Source organism: Manis pentadactyla, chromosome 14 (assembly GCF_030020395.1).
Source record: "Manis pentadactyla isolate mManPen7 chromosome 14, mManPen7.hap1, whole genome shotgun sequence".
NCBI lineage: Eukaryota > Metazoa > Chordata > Mammalia > Pholidota > Manidae > Manis > Manis pentadactyla.
Window position 1 is genome coordinate 23,811,030 of NC_080032.1, and position 20,570 is coordinate 23,831,599.

The 20,570-nt window shown below is 38.1% G+C and overlaps 1 protein-coding gene and 1 non-coding gene across 4 annotated transcripts; both read right to left on the bottom strand.

The window, feature by feature from the left end:
• Positions 1-1,357: 1,357 nt before the first annotated feature.
• On the bottom strand, positions 1,358-20,367 carry ZCCHC8 (zinc finger CCHC-type containing 8). 3 transcript variants are annotated; one of them, XM_057492513.1, is made up of 14 exons: positions 19,990-20,367; positions 18,666-18,706; positions 16,342-16,416; positions 14,953-15,058; positions 13,790-13,867; positions 10,337-10,440; positions 10,154-10,219; positions 9,532-9,592; positions 8,950-9,092; positions 8,511-8,653; positions 6,293-6,411; positions 4,910-4,996; positions 4,528-4,645; positions 1,358-2,754 (listed from the first exon to the last, which is right to left on the bottom strand). In XM_057492513.1, exons 1-14 carry the CDS (start codon positions 20,188-20,190, stop codon positions 1,973-1,975), a joined length of 2,124 nt encoding a protein of 707 aa, XP_057348496.1. In that variant the 5' UTR covers positions 20,191-20,367; the 3' UTR covers positions 1,358-1,972. The 3 variants fall into 3 exon arrangements, with proteins under 3 accessions (XP_057348496.1, XP_057348497.1, XP_036777963.1); XM_057492514.1 differs by having other exon boundaries at positions 18,666-18,709; positions 19,992-20,079; XM_036922068.2 differs by lacking the exons at positions 10,154-10,219; positions 10,337-10,440; positions 14,953-15,058; ... (1 more) ...; positions 18,666-18,706; positions 19,990-20,367.
• On the bottom strand, positions 16,057-16,191 carry LOC118930558 (small nucleolar RNA SNORA9). Its single transcript, XR_005032115.1, has one exon. It is a non-coding gene; the product is annotated as a small nucleolar RNA SNORA9 (small nucleolar RNA).
• Positions 20,368-20,570: the final 203 nt, after the last annotated feature.

A 20,570-nucleotide genomic window follows, 5' to 3' on the forward strand; every position in this document is an offset into this window, starting at 1 on the left:
CCAGGGCCCTGTGAATTTGAAACCAGTCCTCCCTAGGTGCTTCCCCCACCACCCCAAAATGGCCCAGGTACCTTGGCCTCTTTACATGGCCTCTTAGTCTCCTGAGGGAACCATCCTTTTCTCCCCTGGAGTATTATCTTCTTAGAGCAGATTCTGTCATTTTCTTTTCTTGCCCCAAAGCACGTAAAAGAACTTAACATAGTGTGTCCTCAGTAATTGAATGAATGAAGAAATAGGAGCCAGTTTTTGGAGAAACCAGTGCATTTATAGAGCTTTTGACAGGGAGGCAGTACAGTGAGAGCACGGGTATGGGGGTTGGAGCACTCTGAATTTCGGTTCACTAGGTGACTGAGCAGCTGTGTGCCTTAGGTATTTCCTCTAAAAATTGCTAGGTAATATGGTGGTTGTGAAAATGGGGTACTGCACAAAAACACCATGAAATGACACCTGTGGCATATGCCAAGAAGGTAACTGTTAGGTGTCTCTGGTATTCTAGTGCAATGCTGAAAGGGCCCTTAAACAACTACTCTATGGTTAGGGAATAGTCAAGTCTGTGGCTGAAGACTGGCCTCTCAACAACCACTTCAGGTTGACAAATCCCTTTCACTGCTCTGTGCCACCAAAACTTCCTTATGTTACAAATACAATGTGGTGATAATGTATTTACCTGATAATGTATGTGAAAGCACTATGTCAACTTCTTTAGGATTACTTTTATTACATATTCAGAGAAAAAAGCCAAAGATTTTTTTTTTAATTCAATCTCTGACATGTTGTGTGAGGGCTTTGAAAAGAAACTTGCCCCTCTCATATGGTATTCCTTCCCTTTACAGTTTATAGAACAGTGAATTTGATAAGGTTCTCATTAAAGAAACAATCTCGATGGGTTATGTTTTGCTCCCTCTGCTGGCCTGAGAGCAGGATAACACTGCCTGAGACTAAAGTTCAAGTTGATCATCTCCATGTTTATTTTCATGGACCTGACTATAAAGATGTAACGGCATTCCACAGAACAAGAAAAAACATGTAGTTTCAGCTCTATCTTATATATCTGACAATTAAAAGCAATCTGTTTATATCTACTTTTTAACTATTAATCATCTTAGGGTTCAAATCTAGAAAGTTATTTTTGTATAAAGGTTAGCTGCCCTCCATTTTTTTTTTAACCAGAGTAATGACTTTAAAAGAATCTACTGTTTCTATATTTTGGCTGAAATCCAATGAAAACACTCAGACTGGAGATTTTTTACACTTCCTTTGCTACCACTAATTTTTGCAACACGATTTACTTCCAAACCGACAAGGTTGTACATACTAATTTAACTGTGAATCACTTTTTTGTATTCAAAGTTTTACATTATGTATATGAAAACTAATTTATTAAACCTTTGTACACAAAGATGGACAAACCTGTATAGCAAACTTATACGAAGAATGAAGTTACAAAAAAGTAAAAGTGTTATTAAAATCAATGCATGTAAATCACTTACAAAAATACCCCAAGTGGGATACAGCTGCTGCTCCCTGATTTTTCTCATTTGGTTGTCGGAGTTGAAATACGAATTTAAAATGGCTAGAATTTTTTCTTTTAAAAAGTGATATATTAAACTTATATACAGGATAATTAGCAAAACGTAGAAAGGGAAAACAATGTACAAAAGACATAAAAACTATCACTCTTGATGGACACTCACAATCCAAAAGTAGTATAAACCTTAACAAACGAGCTCTAAACCAGCTCATACTTACACATTTTCCCCCAAGATTTTATCAGTGAGAATAAAATATAATAAGCCAGCAAGCCCAGTCTTTCCATTCTTTAAAATAGGCCTGAATTTAGGCAATTAAGCCTTGGACAGATTTTTAAACAATGCAAGGACAAATAGGAAAACAATTTTCTGTCCATTTAATACTAATTAACAGAAAATGACATTACAGATAATTAAATAGCTCTTGGTGCTAGGTCAGACAGTTATGTAGGAGTCTTTTTGTTTTTCTGCTGGTTTCGGGGTGAGTTCTTTAACAAGTTTCTTATCCTGAGGTACATTCCAGTAGACTCTGCCATATTCTCAAATTCGAATGGCGTTATTCCAGTTGCAAACTTGCTCATGTCTGGTATAGGACTATGAGTTTTAGTGGTTGTTGAAGGACTGGTGTCTACATGGAGCTTCTGGCTGCCCCCATTCCTAATGTCACAATTTGACACAACACTGCCATTATCAAGAAAAGCACCTTTAGGATCTTCCTGAGCAGATTCTTCCTTTTCCTTCTGACAAAGCAATGTAGGCTCAGAATCTGGACTCAAGGACTCATGTTCAACCTCCATTTTCTCTGCACAAGTATCTGGTACCTCAGGCTCATCTGGCATCTGCTTTTCAGATGTTTTTCCCTCTGGGAAAGGGAGGTCTAGCTCGTTTGGACACGGTGAAGAGGCAACTGAATTCCCAGTTAGAGGTGTGTCGACAGGAACATCAGAATCACTGTTTCCACTCTCGGCCTGCTCGAGGGCTGCCCATATCCGCCTCTGCTGCTCTTCGAGTTCCTCCAGAGTCAGTGCATCCTCGTCCACAGCGGCAGAGGCTGTTCTGGTCTGGGGTGAGTCACTGGGTGTCAGTGGCGGGGTGCCCTTGGGGAGCGGAGGAGTGAAGATGGGCGGAGGAGTTCCCCGCGGTAGTGGGGGAGGTGTGCCAGGGGGCAGTGGTGGCTGGAACCGAAAACCTTTGCTGCTCGGGGAACTATGCGGTACCTCTGCGTCTGAAATAAGTTAATAAGATACTTAAAGTTCTCGTAGAATTTCGTTTTACTAACATTTTTTATTCGAGTCAGATGGATCCAGAGATTCAATGACCATAAAATAACTGGCTCGAGAGGGGCAAACTGGATCCTCAGCAACCATGACTGCCACCTAATGTTCTCAATCCACCTGACAGAACACCTGCAGGAGGAGCTTGGGGACCTTGTGGTGACAGGAACCTTAAGCACCCACCCTGGGAAACCCATTTGCATGCTGTGTATATCGACAGAGTGAGGAGAGAGCAAGCATGGCGTGCAGATATAGGGTAGTTTCTAGTAATTGCTGGAACTGAAGGGCTGGGTCTGTGGAAGAACACAGTAGGGCCTCTGGCTGGACTGCCAAGTGGGTGGAGGCAGAAGAAGAGGAAGCTGAGGAGAAAGGGCAGGGTTCCCAGCCTATTTCCCAATTCTGTACCTCTAGTCTAGATTGCATGTTTGAACTGCGGGTTCATGTAGCTCTGAAAACACCTGAGAAGTGCTGCACTCTGGGAACACAGCTGTGTCTGGCACAACTGTTTTTGGGGCTTGGGGGAATTGTTCATTTTTAGAATTTCATAGGTATGTGACAAAAGGCTGTAATATTTCTGTTTCCTATAACTCTTTCACCCTGTTAGAAGTGAAACTGGATATTAAGTAAGGCTGTGGGTGCTGAAAGTTTAGGCTATGAACTCTACTCAGTATCAACTCCTGTGGCTGAAACTAAGCAAAGTAAAAAATTTGGGGAAATGGTTTGGGGTCTGACTTTGGACTTTGAAGTCACTCATGCAGAATAACTCCATTTTGGACTTTAAAGGGATTTAATTTATGATCTTTCAATTCTCCCTGGCAACTTTGCAAATGGGCAGGGAGGGAGGATTCATATTCAAATCTGGGGCAATTTATATTGCTGGCATCTTATTATTAGCATATTTGAATGAATCTTATCTTCATGTTGCCATTCAATCTCACTTTAGAACATCTGACATGCCATACAGGACCAAAGTAGCTGGGCACAATTTGGACTGGGAAATTGTTACAAAAAATGGATCTTCTGTCTTACATTCAGAATGGCCTTGGAGTTTTTTCAATTAACACAAAGTTCTGATCCACACCAGAGTCTTCTGGGGGCAAAATCTGAGCTACTCATCAGCAGTCCTAAGGGGCAGCCCAAAGAAAGAGTGGCTGGTACTGGCCGAAGGGGGACTCAGAAGGTGAAAGCATGACTGTCCTGACCAAGGATCTGCTGAAAGGACTGTCCCAATCCTGGCTAACCACAGACTCCATGTTAAGCCCAGAGGGTAAAGAGAACAAAAAGCGAGAGAAGACCAGAGGGCTTCAAGGCCTTTGTTCCACTTGGATTTTCAGGGCATAGATTTTCCCCATGGTCTCCTTTCCTGGGCAGAAGGAGTGACTTACTGAGCTAATACAGCTGGAGGAATAACCAGGAAAGCTTGCTGCAGCTCTGCCCATCTTTCCATTGCTCGTCTCAGATCACTGACCCTATAGGAGGTGCCAGTTTCAATCTAGGACTGCTGGGTCTGGGTGGGTTGATCTGCCCAGCTCAGGAACTTGGTTAACCGACCCAAGTGGCCCTTGCAACAAGCTATGTCTTCCAACTCAGCTTATATCAGTAATAGTGGCGATGCTCTGATCACCAAGGATAAAGTAAGATGTTCACTATGTAGTTCTGGAATGCAGGAACAAACATATCATCCTATCTTCTCAATGACGTAAAAACCACGGGATAAAACCTACCTGAGTCGAGCTCCATGTCAGCAGGTGAGGCTGCCGAGCTGCCTTCCCTCTTGTGCTTCTTGGGACTGCCAGGACTAGACTGAAACGAAGACCGCTTGCTGCCAGACCTCATACTCGGCTAGTGGAGAGGCCAAACCAAACACTCATTAGATGGGGCACATAAAGAATTCACCTCCACCTGCCACTTAAACATGAGGTAGAAAACCACTCTGGAGCTAAGTCTAGGCAATGGATGAATGCAGCCACCTCTTTCTTTTGACTCATCAGAAAACACAGTGCTTTACATTCAAAGCAAGAAAAAGCATAAGATGCTAATGAGTTTCAAATTCCCAAAGACACACGCCATAGATTTTTATAAACCACACCCTGAAAATCTATTTACCGCTTGGAAGTTAGATGTTAGGTAATTGGCAAACACGTCCTTCTGCTGACATGCCTGCATTGGTATGGAACCAAACATCCTCCACTCCTAATGATGGAAAGAGACGGAAAAAATACATCTGTATTTGGAAAATGTCATACTGTGAGATTTGTTCAAAGGAGGTATGTAGAGGTCTTTAATTACGTTTCTGCTTCATATGGCACTTTCCATTTTTTGTGAATTACTGAAAATACTGGTGCATTGAAGGAAAAAAAAAAACCCCAGATCTGCCTGCAGAATGATCAGGACTGAATAAAAAACAATTTGACAAAATCACTTGCCTCAAAAAGGTTCTCCCTATTACAAGGAGAGGCTCTAGGCAGGAAGGACAGGGACTTTCTTTTGGCCCACCTGGCTGTCTCCTTCCCATGATGCACTTGCCCTGCTAACTGTTCAGGGCTCCTTTCTCCTGACCCATTCACTCATGCTGAATTTCCCACCTTCTGTTCTTTCCCTTTCAAACTGAGTTCTCATCTTTAAGGTTTCACATCACTTGTTTCTCATCTCCAATAACACTTTCAACAGTGCATCTTAAGAAGGATCACTTTGGGCTCTAGTGCAACCCACAGACTCCAGGGTCAAGTCAGGCAAGTCTAAGGGTGGTACTCAGGAATATGCATTTCCAAGGAGCTCCCCAAGGGGACTCTCAGTAGGCTGGCACTTGGACCCACTTGCAGAGGCACTGGTGGTTTGTTCATGCAATTTAGCCCTTAATTAATTACACACTTGTCTTTGTATCTATTTATTAGACTCTAAATTCAGACCTTTTGCTTCTTCTCTACTGCCCAGTTCCTAAGAACACCTTGAATGCATTTTGTATTAAAATACCACTACACCATCACAATAGTTAGCTGTTGAATCTTGAAATGTAAGAGCTGGAAAAGAGTCAGTGTAGAAAACCATTCTCATATAGGGCAAGAAATTTTATGTTGAAGGGGAAGAAAGAATGAGAAAAGAAGTTAACAGTATACTTAGATTTGCTAAGGCAGAAATTTACTTCCCAAGTAATTCTGTAAAACTTAAAATACTACCTCAGAACCATCCTGTATTTAAAAAAATCTTTCAATTTTGGAATAGTTTTAGATTTATAGAATCTAGCCATTCTATTTTAGCTCCTTTTCTTAGGGCATAAAATCAGAAAAAAATGTGGATTTTTGTTTTTTAATGAATATGAGATATCACCTAAAAGTCTAGTCAACTGAAGGGAAGTAAAAAAGTTAAACACATAAGTAACACATTTATTTCCTTAAGTAAAAGTAACAGATACATAAGCTAACATTATGAACCATCTTTAGCATAATACTGTCACACCCCAAAAGAACAAAAAAAATCCAATATACTTACATCTGGAATTCCTCTGGGAGTAGATGTATTAAAACCTGGATAGTTTACCAATTTTGAGAGATCATAAGTGATGCTTTTATTCTGTTGTACTCCAGCTTCTGTTTCCCCAGGAGCACCATCTATTACAATCAAAAGAAACCAATATTGCTAGAAGCCAATATAAATCTTTTTCTTTATATTGGAAGTAGACCTAGAAAGTGCTTACATTCACAGCAACATAATTATTCTGAGAATGGCTTTAATTGTAATTTTTCTGAACCAAGAGATTAGAATTTTCAAACAACATGAGATAAGTATTTAAGATCTTGGAAACTTTGGTTCTTCCAAGGGTTGCTTAAAAGTCTGTTTTGTACTGCTCTTTATGATTTATGCCTGATGCTCTACCGTGATGTTTTTATTTAATAAGCATTTATGTAATACTTATGCACTGGATAGTATTTTAAACAGTTTACAAGTATTAACTTAGTTCATCTTCACAATAACCCTAAAAGGTACATACTCATTAAAAGTAAAGGTGAGAAAAGGATACATGGAAAACACTATTATTTTGAAAACTACTAAATAAATCATGCATTTATTTCTCCAGTCCTATGTCTATAAACCTAAGGTAATCAAAGGGTTTATGAGAAGTACTGAGGATATGTAACCACTTTGCAACCCTCATTTTAACAGGTATCACCAACAGCTGATTTCATCACAATTCACAGTAAATGAACAGGGACAGAGGGACATGCTAAAATAACACCATGGGACTGTATCAGCAAAATCTCAGACAGTATAAAGGATAAAATACACAGTTTTGTTAAAAACAGTGAAGAGAAAACCTATGGTTAAAAGAGACTGAAGAGACTCTTAATCATCCACAATTTTCTGTCCAAAGAATCCCTATTTAGACAAACTAGAAAAGAAAGAGAAAAAAACAGAAAAGCAAGCACCTACAGAAAGTAGAAACAGTAACTTGGATGTTAGCATGACTTGGGGATTTAGTAAAAGGACAGTGCTAAATTTCTCGGGAACTATTTGAGAAGAGGAGGCTTGGTGAAGTTTAAAAAGTATTTTTATTTTTAATTACCTAAGCAATATACAGAAACATTTTAATTTTTAAAAGATTTAGAGCATTAGGGATGAACTAAAATCTTTAGCCCAATTCTCTTTCCCTTCTTAGGGAGTCACCACTGTTGAGTTTGCTTTATGTTGGTTCAGACCTTTTTTAATTCAAAAAAATGTACATGTTTATTTAATACCTACCACATTCCAGGCACTGTGCTATATGCTAGGGGATATATAGGTATGGTGAACAAAACAGGTACGGTTTTAGCAATTACAAACCTGACAATTTAGTTGGGAAAACAGAAAAAAAAATATAAAAACTGTGATAGGTATGAAGGAAATGGTGCAGTGCTAAAGACCGGCAAGGCCAGTGGATGCACAATAAAGAGACTTAATTAAGTGGCCAGGGAAAGTTTCTGTAAGTCTAACTCCTGAAATCTAGAGAGTTCTCGGTTAAGATCTTTTAAAAATAATTTTTAAATAAATGAGTCCTCCTCAGAGAAAACACTGTTTTTTATCCATGTGGTTTGTTCTTTCTTCTTTTCTTAATTTAATATCAATGGCATCATAATACGTAAGTTAACCAACTTGTTTTTCACTTGGTTTTGCACACAGATTTTGCCATGTCAGCTCATACAGATTTACTTCACTCTTTGAGTACCGCAGGCATTCCACAGCCGAGATCTACCACGGTTTCCTTAGCCATTGTCTTTTAGGGCCTTAGTATTGTTTTCAATTTTGCTCTATCATATTAGATGCTACAAAATTATACACACACACATTTCCTTGTACACCTGTGAATATTTTTCTAGAGTAGCCACAAGAGAATTCCAAAGTAAAAGAGGTTTTATGTATTCTAAATTTTATGGGTCTCCTGGCATTGATGGATATATTTCTGTTTCTCATTACTGAGAAAGGCAAGGGGCTTATAAGGATTAGCTAGAGAGTTGATGCTTTGGTTTAGGTAGTCATTGAGCACATCCATATAACTATCCAATCATTCTCAATGAAGTGTTACTTTCTTCCTTGTAAAACAAAGGAAGCATCATTACATGTTTGTTAACTCAGCACACATACTAAATAAGCCAGCCATTCCTATTACACTTTATTGTGATTCTCTAATTTGAAAAAACACTTAAGCTGACTTATCTAACCTAACATACCATACCTTTTCCATCATAGAGTGCCAGCCCTGAATTCTCCAATTCGGCTTCTTTGAGCCACCCTGGTGGGTATCCAAGCTGGCGCATCCGATATATAAAAGGTGGAAGGCTTTTGTCCGTCACACCCAGTGCATCCTGAAGTTCCTCACTAAGTAAAAATAAAAGGGAAAGAGAATACTGTATTCTTGTCTTCTTGTTTGAATGAAAACACAAACTGTTCCTACGTTTTAAAACAATCCTCTGTCTTAGGTCACAGAGCATGTGGCAAGGTGCCTAACAAGTACATAGTTAAGATTTCAATTAGTGTTTTGAATAAATTGATGTATATTATCGAGAGCTGGGCCAGTGTACACTTATATACTGATGATAATCCTAAAGATAGAGAGAATGTTCCAAATACTGGGGAAATAGAAATGGCATTCCATGGTAGAGTGACAGAGGTACCTAATAACGCCTGGCTTGAATCGTCCAAATCTTTCTTCTACTTCTTCTGCATGGTATCGCTGCTGGAAATTCTGATTACTTGTCTCACCACAAGCATCCATATATTCCTTTCTCTTTTCACTTATCCTAGCAGCATTCCGAGGCTAAAATTGTAATGCATTTGAAAAGAATGGTATCAAGCAGTTTAGAAATACTTCAGAAACTAAGTAAGTACTATTTTACATGAGCAAACAGATTATTCTAGTTTTACTGTATTAGGAACAAGTATAAAAGAGAGGGTGGTATTTGAGAAAAATAAGTAAGAGAAGCAGTCACTTTAATTTCTTATTACCTTAACATTATCATAACATAAAATCAAGTTTTTATAATAAGCTGTCTAAAAATTAACTCTCATATGTTTCATTGATCTCAAATATAAAGCACTGTAATAATTTCTTTAAAATATCAATTTGAAAAGATTTCAAATTCAATGACTACAGGAAAGTAAACAGGAAATTTCTTCCTATCACATGCCATAAATGTGTTGAAAACATTAGAAGTTCTGGTTCAAAGTTATTATTTTTTTATATGAGAAAAATTTACCATTGGGCAATCTTTCATTTGATGTTCTTCAGAACCACAATTGAAACAGTGAGGCTTTGGCCTATTTGGTCAAAAAAACAAAGATTTTCATAGTGTAAATGAAAATATAAAAGCAAATCAATAATACTCTATACGACAGCAAAGTGTATCAAAGTGACAAGAAAGCACGCAGATACCAGATTACTAACATCTGCAATAATGGGTATACGTTTACCTCCTGTACTTAGTGATTTAAACTTACAGTACTTTTTACCAAGTCTCTTAACCAAGAACCCTATCTGTTACCTCTGAGTTTTGTCAGTGGTTAGTAACAGAAGAACTGAGGCAAACAGAGTACATTTCCTTTAGGTAACTTGGAGAGGGACAGATGGTTATGAGACAGCAATCAAATTGACAGCAACAGTTACACCTCTCCACCCACCCAGGAACATTAGGTGTAAACCAATGAATTCCATAAACAGATGACTGATTTAAACATTTAATATATGTGTATGTATTAAAATTCTAGCTTAATCTGCAATTTATTTATAGCAAGCCAGCAATAAAGAATATTAATTTTCCAAACTAAGAGTTTATGGTTTTGATTAAAAAAAAGAAGAAAACAAAACAACTCCCCACAAACCTTTTTGCCTTTACTTGTATTTCTTGCCCTTCTAGAGAAACAATGTGGCTGAAGACTTGCTGGTACCTTTAGTGAATTTTATTAAGGAATAGTTATCATAAGTCTGTAAAATTTGGTAAATTTTTTTAAAGGTGAACTTAATGGCAAGATGCATAAAAGATCTTCATTCACTATGTAGGATACTTGGGTATTTCCCATCCTTCGGTAAGCTGAGGGTTTTCATTTAGTAGCGGTTGCCCCAATTTATCAAGGCAAAAATTAGTAAAATACAGGACACTTCCTACAACCTGCAGAAAACAAGTCAAAAAATATTGCTATTTAAGCAGAAAAAAGACATTGAATAATGTAAGACTATGATTAATTGTTTTAACAATTTGGCTTTGGATGAAATTACTAGAATATAATCAACTTCCTAGTTAAAGGAGCCAGATTTTGATGTGTAAAACTACATCTCCACTTTCTTCTGTGTCTCCTAGATCACCGAGTTTCTCTATTAGCTCATTACTATCAGCTGTACTCTCTCCAGACTTAAAAAATAAAAATTCCAACTTTCACTTTCAATTCACCATTTCTTTGCTTCCCTTTGCAGCAAGACAATTCAGAAAAGTTGTCTATATTTATTGTTTCCATTTCTTTTCCTTCCACTTGCTTTTCTTTTCTGTCCACTTAAAATTTTTTCATACAAGAAAGTAGGAAAAAATGCTGCAATGAACACCCATGTACTCTCTACCTAGATTCAACAATTGTTCACTGGTATTTTTACGCTCACACACACACACTTTCTTTTTACCTAGCCATTTGAATAAAGTAACCACAACCACTGTCATCTTAGTCTAAGCTATTATTTTCTTTCATCTGAAATTATGACAGTAACTTCCTAACTGGCTCCCAGCTTCCACGTATAACCAGCTACAGCCTATTTTCATGATGCTTTACCCCTCAACACTTCAGTATGGGTCTTCTAAGAATGAAGAACATTCTCCTGCAACCACTGTCACACCCAAGAAAATTAATACCCCCTTAGTATCATCTATATCCAATTTATATTCAGTTTTCCCTAAGTGTCCCAAAATATCTTTTACAGTTTTCCCCCCAACAAGTCAGGATTTAAGGTTCACACCTTGCATTTAAATGTTGTGTTAAGTCTCTTTTGATCTAGAACAGTCCCCCACTTTTTTCTTTAATTACACTGACACTCTCTCTTGAACCTCTCCAGTAAGGGTTCTGTTCCTATCACTGCACTAAGCTACTTGACAGCGGAGGCCCCCCCACCCCTCCTGCCCCTACCCCAGTAAGCCCCATGTGGCCAAATTCAACAAGCAGTTTCCAGTCTTTGTCACCTATCAGCAACAATCGACTCAGGTGATTCCTCCATACTTCCAGAAACAAAATCTTCTTTTGGCCTCTGGGACACCATTCTCTCGGTTTTCTCCCTACCTTGCTGACCAATTCTTGCTCCTCTTTGCTAGATCCTCCTCAGCTCTCCATCTTCTGTAAGGCTCAGTCCTTAGTCCTGCTCTCTATGTGCACTCTCTCCATGATTCATCCAGACCCATGGTATGAAATACAATTTATATGCCAACAAGCTCCAAATGCCCAGTTCTGACTCTAAGTCCGATCACATATATGTAGTTGCCAACTTGACAGCTCTCCCTGGACATGTAAGGGGAATCTCAAACTCACCTATTTGAAACTGAACTGGATTCCAATCCCCCTCCAAACCTGCTCCTCCCACCAGGCTTTCCCCTCACAGACAAGGTAATGACATTCTTCTAGGTGCTCCGGCCAAAAACTTGTCATTCTGACTACACTCTCGCTTTCATGTCTACACATCCAATTCCTCAACACATCTGCTTAGCTCTACTTTCAAAGTATATCCAGGATCTCATCACTTCTCATCACCACCACTATACTCCAGACTAAGCTCCCATTTTCTCTCACCTGAGATTAACGTAAGAACTTCCTGACCAGTTTCCAGCTTCTACATGTAACCAGCTACAGGCACTTTTCCAACACTTCTTTTACCAATTCAAGTCCGATCATGTCACATTTCTACTTAAAACCCTCTCATGGTTTCCTATCTGACTCAGAGTAAAACCTAAGGTCCTCACCGTGGCCTGCAAGGCCATGTGAGGATGCAGATCACACACTCTGGAGTCAGAAGGCCTAGACTCAAACTGTGGCTCTGCCACTGACTACCTAACAGACCCCTGGCAAGTCTGTCTGCTTCCTTGTTTGTAAAATGAGAATAAGACTAGTACCTTCCCGAGGAGCATCTCTAAAAAACTTAGAACATAACCCAGGCACAGAGTGAGCAATGTGTTGGCTTGTGCCCCAGGGCTTTCCACTGACTTTGCCTACTCCCTGGAGAACTCTTCCCCCAAACTGGAGGCTCACTCCCTCAGTTTTTTCAGGTCTTAGCTCCAAAAGGCTGCTACTAACTTATTATGCAAACCAAATATCCCTCAGTTACTAACTCCTTACACTGCTCTATTTTTCTCCAGAGTACTGTCTTCTCCCAGTAGGATGTAATTCAATGAGAGGATGTAATTTCCTTTTCCCTTTTTTCTCATTGCTTGAAATGAGAAACCTAGCACAGCCCCTGGCACAAAGGTGCATAGTAAATATTTATTAGTACTTATTAAAGGACAAAATTAATAGGTACATGAAATCCCAAAACCTTAAGAGTTCAAAGGTAAATGAAAAGTTATCTAGTTCAAATTCAGATATCTTTTTTAAAGTGCCTTGACAGCAACTTGGTCTTTGATTTTTCCGGAAATGTGGAATTCACTTCTTTAAAATGAAATATACCATTTTTTCACATTTCTCATAGAAATCTCCACTTTCTAAAAGTTGTACTGAAAGGTCTCTTTGCAGCCAATCCAATGACTGGTCCTAGTTCTGTCACTTGGCACATAAGGTGATCTAAAATGAAACCTTTTGCAAGTAAGTTTTTATCACATTTGCAAAGATGTGACATCCCTCGTAAATCCCTTCAATAAGGCTGTGAGCACTTCATCATCCCAGCAGCCCCTTGTCTTTAAAATTAGTATTATCAATGGGGCACAATACTCCATAAGCATAAAAACTAGTCTTCCTTTAAGAGAATCCATGATTATATTAACTTCTTTAAAAAAAAAAAAAAAGATTAAGTTGCAAAATCACACCACCACATGGCACTGATACTGTTGAATTTTGCACAGGTACTGGATGACCTAAATGTGGGTTCATTCCTGCTAAGCTTCTTCTGTTTTTCATCCAGTGTTTGAGTCTGTCAACATTTCTAATTTCATGTCTCCATCTGTTATATTAGCTATTTTTCCCTCTCTGTTTCATCTACCTGTAAGCTCAATAAGCATGCTTTTCTACATCTTCATCCAAGGTTTTTGAAAATAAAAATGAAGAGGTTGATCAGGACAAAAATGAAGTCCTCTAAAGTGTGTCTACTGTGCATGTAGTAGTTATTACAAAGCAAACTGTAACACTGATAGTCTGAAGTCTACACTGTTGTTAATGAAAGAATGTGATCATTTGATGACATACGACTGAATCACTTTATCATTTAAATGCCACCCAAATGACATAGGCTAGGAAACATGTATCTGCAGAATTCAAAACTAAAATGCCCAATCTTACACTAAAAGCTTCTTTGTTGTTTTGAATGGCACAGGATTCTTCTGCGTTATGGTCTTCTTCTAGCACAACACTGGATGGCTAATACAAAGAAAAATACACGTGTTACAACAGACTGATTTCTAACAACTTTAAATTTCAAATATTAGGAATTTGAATATACCCCTTGATTTTCTAGATACGTAACTGTCATAATTACGGTGAACTTACAAGTTAGGAATGTTTATGAAAGTAATTTCACAAGTGGGAAAACTAAAAAAGATACAAAAGCATCATCTGAGGTATTAGCATACATTATGACTTTGTGTTAATGAGTATTAATTATGGAACTACCAGGCTTAAACTGGCAAGGCAGACTTTATCTTGAAATCAGATAACCAGAAAGATTTTAAAAATTATAATTTTATATTACTGGTCAATATTGACAATAAAACTCTCATAGACCTCAAGCCACTACAAAATTCTGGAGTGTTTCTTGGATCAAAAATTAAATATTTGGGATGGTTTTCATGTTAAAATGCATTCTGCTTCTTAAACCTTTAAAAATTGTATATGGTAGGTGAAACCTAAAAGTGATAAAACCTTTAATTGATTAGAATACTCCATTCTCCAAACTCAGGATTAATAGCTAAAGATCCTTATTTGTGAGACTCTACTTATCTTTTTAAAGAAAAAAGCCCAGAAATCACAATTTTGATTTTTTAAACATAAATTCATGCTCTAATATTCATAGTGATATTTCATATCTCTGGGCATGGTATTGATTTCTTTAAAACACATATAAAGAAAAAAAAGGATGGCACATGAACCTATTGGTTTTAGATAAAGAGAATCCATCTTTTATAAACTCCAGAAATATGAATTTTTATACCCCTCACCACTTAAAAGTAATTTTCTGCCAAAATCATGTGTCCAAGTTAGGGTATGGGAAAGAAATGGCCTTTAATTTTGAGAGTAGCCAGGTCTGAATGTAACTCCCCCGAGAAAAGAAGCCATAATCCAAAAGAAATCCCAGTGGTTGTACAGGTCAGACTGCAGAGAAAGAAACCTGGCTGAATAGATAATCTGAATCACTTTGGTTTTGATCCAAGAGGATCCCCGCAGCCTAGTAGCTGAAAGTGAAAAGCACAACTTACTCATCTTAAAGTCTCTTAAGTTTGAAATACCTGGGGCAAAAGATTAAAGGAAGTCCTTTCCACATCATTTTTCTGCTGTTCCTCAAATCTTTTCACTAAATTTGATACAAATTCCTCTATTTCTTGATGATATTGCCTGCATAAGATGACAAAATGGTCAGAACCCAAACACTGCATCAATTGAAGTCTTATGCATTATTATATGTCATGCCTAAGTTTTGTTATTTTTGTTCTTCAGAGGTTTATCAAATTGCTGACTCTGTAACACTCTGGAATCTATTCCTTAGGAAAAAATACACATTGTTGCCAAGTTAACAAAATGATTGTAATAACCTACTACAGTGCTTGACACATATAACAGTTGGCAAACATTTGCACTAATAACTAACTAACTTTCATTTATAAATTTTATATATTTAATTCTTGAATACATAAAGCATATAAATGGATTTAAAATCCAAAAAAAGCAAAAGGGTTACATAATGAAAAGCTTCCTTTCTACCCTGTCTCCTAGCCACTTATTTCTGCAACACAAAGTCTGCCAATGCACTGCTTTTCGGTATCCTCCTCTCAGAGACTCTACACGTATATAAGGAAGTACCTATATAAACATTAAACTGGAAAAAAATTAAGCCAAGTTGCAGTGTGAGAACAACTACTGAGGTCTACTTTCTCCAGCTCTTCCAGGTTCAGAACCACATTCACCAAACATTCTTTAATGCTCAGTTTGGGACGTGCCAAAGGAGACCAGGGTAGGCTGCAGTTGGGCAGCCAACTTCCTCTTCACAGACTTGATCCTTCAAGTCTCTTTAGGTCTGACATTCTATGATTTCTGCAAGCAAATTACCAGGTGAATGGTGCACAAATTAGACTGCCATGAGCTAGAGTAGATGCAGATTTTTTTTTGTTGCCCTGCACCGAGTAGATGCCGAGCTTAATCTGATCGTGACCACAGTGCTGCCCAGCACCTTGCTGCTGCTGCTCTCCCCACTGCGCCTCCCCACCCCTCAGAGCCTCAAGATCCACCTGTGCTCAGATAAAGTATGGAATGGACCTGCCACCCAGGTTACATTCTATGTATGGGTCTCTCAGCATATAAGATGATATCATCAAGTGACTCAGGTGGGGGCAGGCAACGATCTGAAATGTCTATGACCAGGCTCTAAGGAAGAGCCAGAGCAAAGCTTCAAATCATTTCAGAACATTTTAGCAAGCACTGCAGGAATGCACTGAGTTATCCTAAAACCAAACATGCTGGAAGGCTTGCAAAGGTCTGGTTTCAATAATAAAAAAGAAAAATCTTGTGGGTAAGCTCTGAAGATAGCCAACAAAGTAATACCTACAAACAGTTGACTTACAGAAGACACCATCTGATAAACACATTAACTCATTATATTTAGCAAAAAGAAAATGACTTACTTTGAAATAACATTGTTCATAAATAGAATCTGTAGTAAAGGTCCATCTAACTTAGTATTGTTCATCAATATTCCACTAAAACAGAAATTAAAACATATTCTTAGAATATATTAAAGTAAAAATTGTATATGCATATATCAACACATAACTTTGGTAATTCTTCAGTAGCAAAGATTATACAGTATTTTACAAATAAGATCAAGAGCCTCCAAGAACTCCAGCTTTCTCAGAAAAATCTGAGTTTTCACCAATATTACCTACTTAAGTTTTATACAGAGGTATCCCTTAAGAAAGATATTTTTTTAAATGTCACAAAAAATTAAAAATCATAAGATTTCTTTACCTAATGGGTACTGTCTTTACAAATTGGGGTGAGGGAAGATCTGGATAAACCAGCAGGTTACAAGAATCTATTTCTAAAAGAAGCCAAGTGAATATGGCTTGGAAATATATAGGAAAATGAAACACACTTCATAAAGAAATGGATAGACTCTTGGACAGCAGAACACATCCCATTATCCCAAGTGCAAGATTCTAAACTAGAGATCTAAAAAGTATATGTTCCTGGATTTGACTTTCAAATACTGCAAAACAGACCAAAATGCAGCCTAGAAAGCTGCTATAGAGTCTTTTTGATACCCTGGAGCCATCTGAGTTTGATTCCTCTTCTTCTCACCTGCCTCCTATTCCTCTACCTGTCCAGCATGTGAAATAAATCAGTCTGTATTTGGAACTGCTCACATAAAGTAAAGAAATAAAACATGAAGAGGTTTAGAGATTTGTTTCAATTTGTGAAAACTTAAGTTTTAAAAAATACATCATGTTTTTAAAAATGCATGCAAAAGTCTTGATTGGAATCTAGTACAAACAATTAGCTAAAAAGAAATTCAGGTGGGGAAATCTGAATACAGACAGGGCTGGGAATGTTATGAAGGAAATCATGCCACTTGTGACAATGGTGGTGTGGCTATGCATGAAAAACTATTTTGTTTTAAAATTACATTCTGAAATATTTGGACTAAAATGTGTATATGGGATTGGAAGAAGGAAATACAGCAAAATATTAATTGGTAAATCTAAGTGAGGAAAATGTGGACTTTAACTATACTGTTCTTTCCACTTTCTGTATGTTTGCGATTTCTCATAAAAGGAAAAAAATACAGTTTACTGGACAAAAGAGAAACTTTTGATCATGACAATTTAAAAATTAGGATTAAACTGAATTATCTAAATGATTTTATTTCTTTTTGTTCCTGAGTTTTCTGTGGAATGCTTTATCAGCCTAACAATATTGAGGGCACTAATTTTACAAATAATTAATAATTTATTCCATTTTTATGATACTAATACTTGCTTCTTGTATACTGGCAAAGCCTACAATACTATACTCATTTGAACTCAGGCGATTATAATCCCTTTGAAATAAATATTTAATGTTTAAATTATCAACTCTATTAGATGACATGTGCCTATCTAGATATTTTAAATATGTAAAAATTATGATTGTTGTGAAATCCTAGTTGTACTCGATATATTTAACATCTAACCAAAAATGAGTTTTAGATACACCAAGGATGCTCACACAGAGGAAGGATGGTGCAGTATGGGAGGTATTGCTCACTCCTGGCATCCTCAGGTTCTATAACAGTATGGCTAAATTCTAAAAATTTAAACTTTTAGTCACCAGTGTAGCCAGTTACCACCAGCTGGTACAAGGGACAAAAAAGTGCATGTGAAACTTCATCATGGCACCCCCAAATTCTGAAAGCTTAGAAATACCATTCCACAATATTGTAGAGTGATCTGTTAATGTAAATTTAGATTGCGATATCAGCACTTAATCTCGTTAAAACCAGACACCTGAATGCAAATCTACTCCCTGTACTTTTTTAAAGCCACACTACTCTCTCTTCTTCTAAAATGTTGTATCTTGCATTGTTTCTATTTAAAAATGCATTTTAATTGTGTAAATAAATCTTCAGCTAGAGTAATACTGTAACCTTAATTCTAACTTCCTAGAAATATCTGTTGAACAGGAACAACAACTGGGTTGACCACCTGTCTATTCTGAACACAACATCAATTTTCTGGATGTTTCACAAATATTTTCACTCAATACGTCAGTTTAGAAGTTTAATGCAGTTATGAGAATTCAAATTTTACCCCCACACACTAAAAATAAAGGGTCATTACTCTGCTTTCTTCTGAGTACCTTGAATAAAAAATGATACAGAAATCCTACAATCCTTTTTACAAAGAAGTTGTAATTAAATATTAACGTCAGATTAAAAAATAAGCAATGGTGTAATTTCAAGATCTCCTACCTTGGTCGAATCAGAATGTTCAATTTTCTTTTTAGTTCCTGATGTTATTCCTTGTTAAGGAATTGAGCACTCATTAAACAGAATCGTGAGTAACGTAAATTTAACTACTAACTCTCACTTGGGTGTCAGAATGTTATAAACATTAAAAGACCACAAATATTTGGAGGATGACACACTGAGCTTCCGTTTTGCTGCAGGGCTAGGAATTTAGACCCAAAAATTAAAATAGTTTTTTCATTTCTCCCAATACATTCTAAGACGGGGTCAAGTAGTTCAAAACTAACAAGACTGAACATAAATGTTCTTCAAACAAGAGTGTCCCGTCAAGAGTTAAACAGCCATTCACTTAAGAAAAGTTTCCAAGCTAAAAGCATCATGATATGCGAGAAAGTAAATGCAGTGTAACAAACTGTTAATAACTTAAGAATCAAAGATGGAAATCTGTTTATTGTACAGTCCTTTCAACTCTTCTGTATTTTAAATTTTTACATTAAAAAATATAGAGGAAAAGGCGTGCATAAAGTATCAGACTTTGGAAATCTTTGAAGGTGATTTTCCAGCCGCTCTGAAGGGTCTTTTACACGTTTTAAAAGGAAAACTACTGGAACCAAAATTATCTGTATATATAGTGAAAAAAGTCCTCTAAGAATGTAAATAAAAATACCAACAAAACTTGCTAGAAAGTCTGTAATCACGGAACTACTAGGCAAAAACGTCAACTTTTTTGGCGCGTTTTTCGTAAAGCTTTGCAATGCACCTTCAACACAGAAGCTATCTCCAAGGTGAACGTCAGAATGAATCCCCAATCTTCATCAAGCAATTAACCAATTCTCTACGCATGCCTCGAATACTTAAGGCCCCCAACCCTACATCTTAGGACCACTAGCTTTTGCTCCGCCATAAAAAGAAAGAAACGCCACGATCTACGTATCCGGTATCTCCTAACACATAACATGATTGCATCAACTTTGGCTTGGCTGAAAAAAATGAAATCGGAAAACGACTCCAAAGAGGGGAGACAAGTGGTGACCAGTCTGCAATCTAACATTTGAAAGAATCTGAAATAATCCTAAAAACCGGTCCCAGTTTGGGGGACGAAAGGAGCCAATTTAGTTCTGGATACCGATCCCAGAAGCGGGGAGAGGTTAGCGCCGAGGCCCGGGGGACCTCTGACGCAGCGCGAACCCTAGATTCTCAGCCCCCTTGCGGTACAGGGTGAAAGAAATTACTTAGAATTATGGCCCTCTAGGAATTTCCGCCCGCGCCCTCCCAGGCAGGGATCCACCAAACGTCCCAGTGACAGGGCCCAGCGAGCGGGAAGGATATTCTCGGCGCGGAGCTGCTCGATGGTTTCCTCGCACTGCCGGAGCCGCTCCCGCAGTTCCGCATCGGCAACCCCATTCTCGTCCTCCTCGCCGCCGCCGTGGTCTTTGAAGCGGGTGTGAATGGGCTTCAGGATCGACTCCTCTGGGTGGTCAAACGCCTCGAATAGCTCTAGGTCGCCAAAATCTACCTCTGCCGCCATTTTGGGCTGTGGGAAAAATTCGAGAAGAGGCGGAGCCGGCCACCGGGCCAGGGGCGAAGGTTGTAGGGCGGCACCGCTCTCTCAGGCTCCGGCAGCACTAAGCCATCCAGTAGAGTTTTCTCCAGACCTTAGGCCGCCCAAACTGCACAAGGGGCATGCCAGTTTCGAGACTACGACTCCCAGAATGCAATGGCGTCCCATACCCACTTCCTAGATCGCTAGGGAGCATGGCATGTTGGGAAATGTGGTTTCTAAGCGACTTTTAACTCATTGTTTGCATTGCATACTGGGATTGGTCCTTTCTAAGACAGCTGGTCTCGTTCAGAATGTGTTAAAACAATATGGATTATCCCTGCTATGCACCAAAGACAGAAAAATTA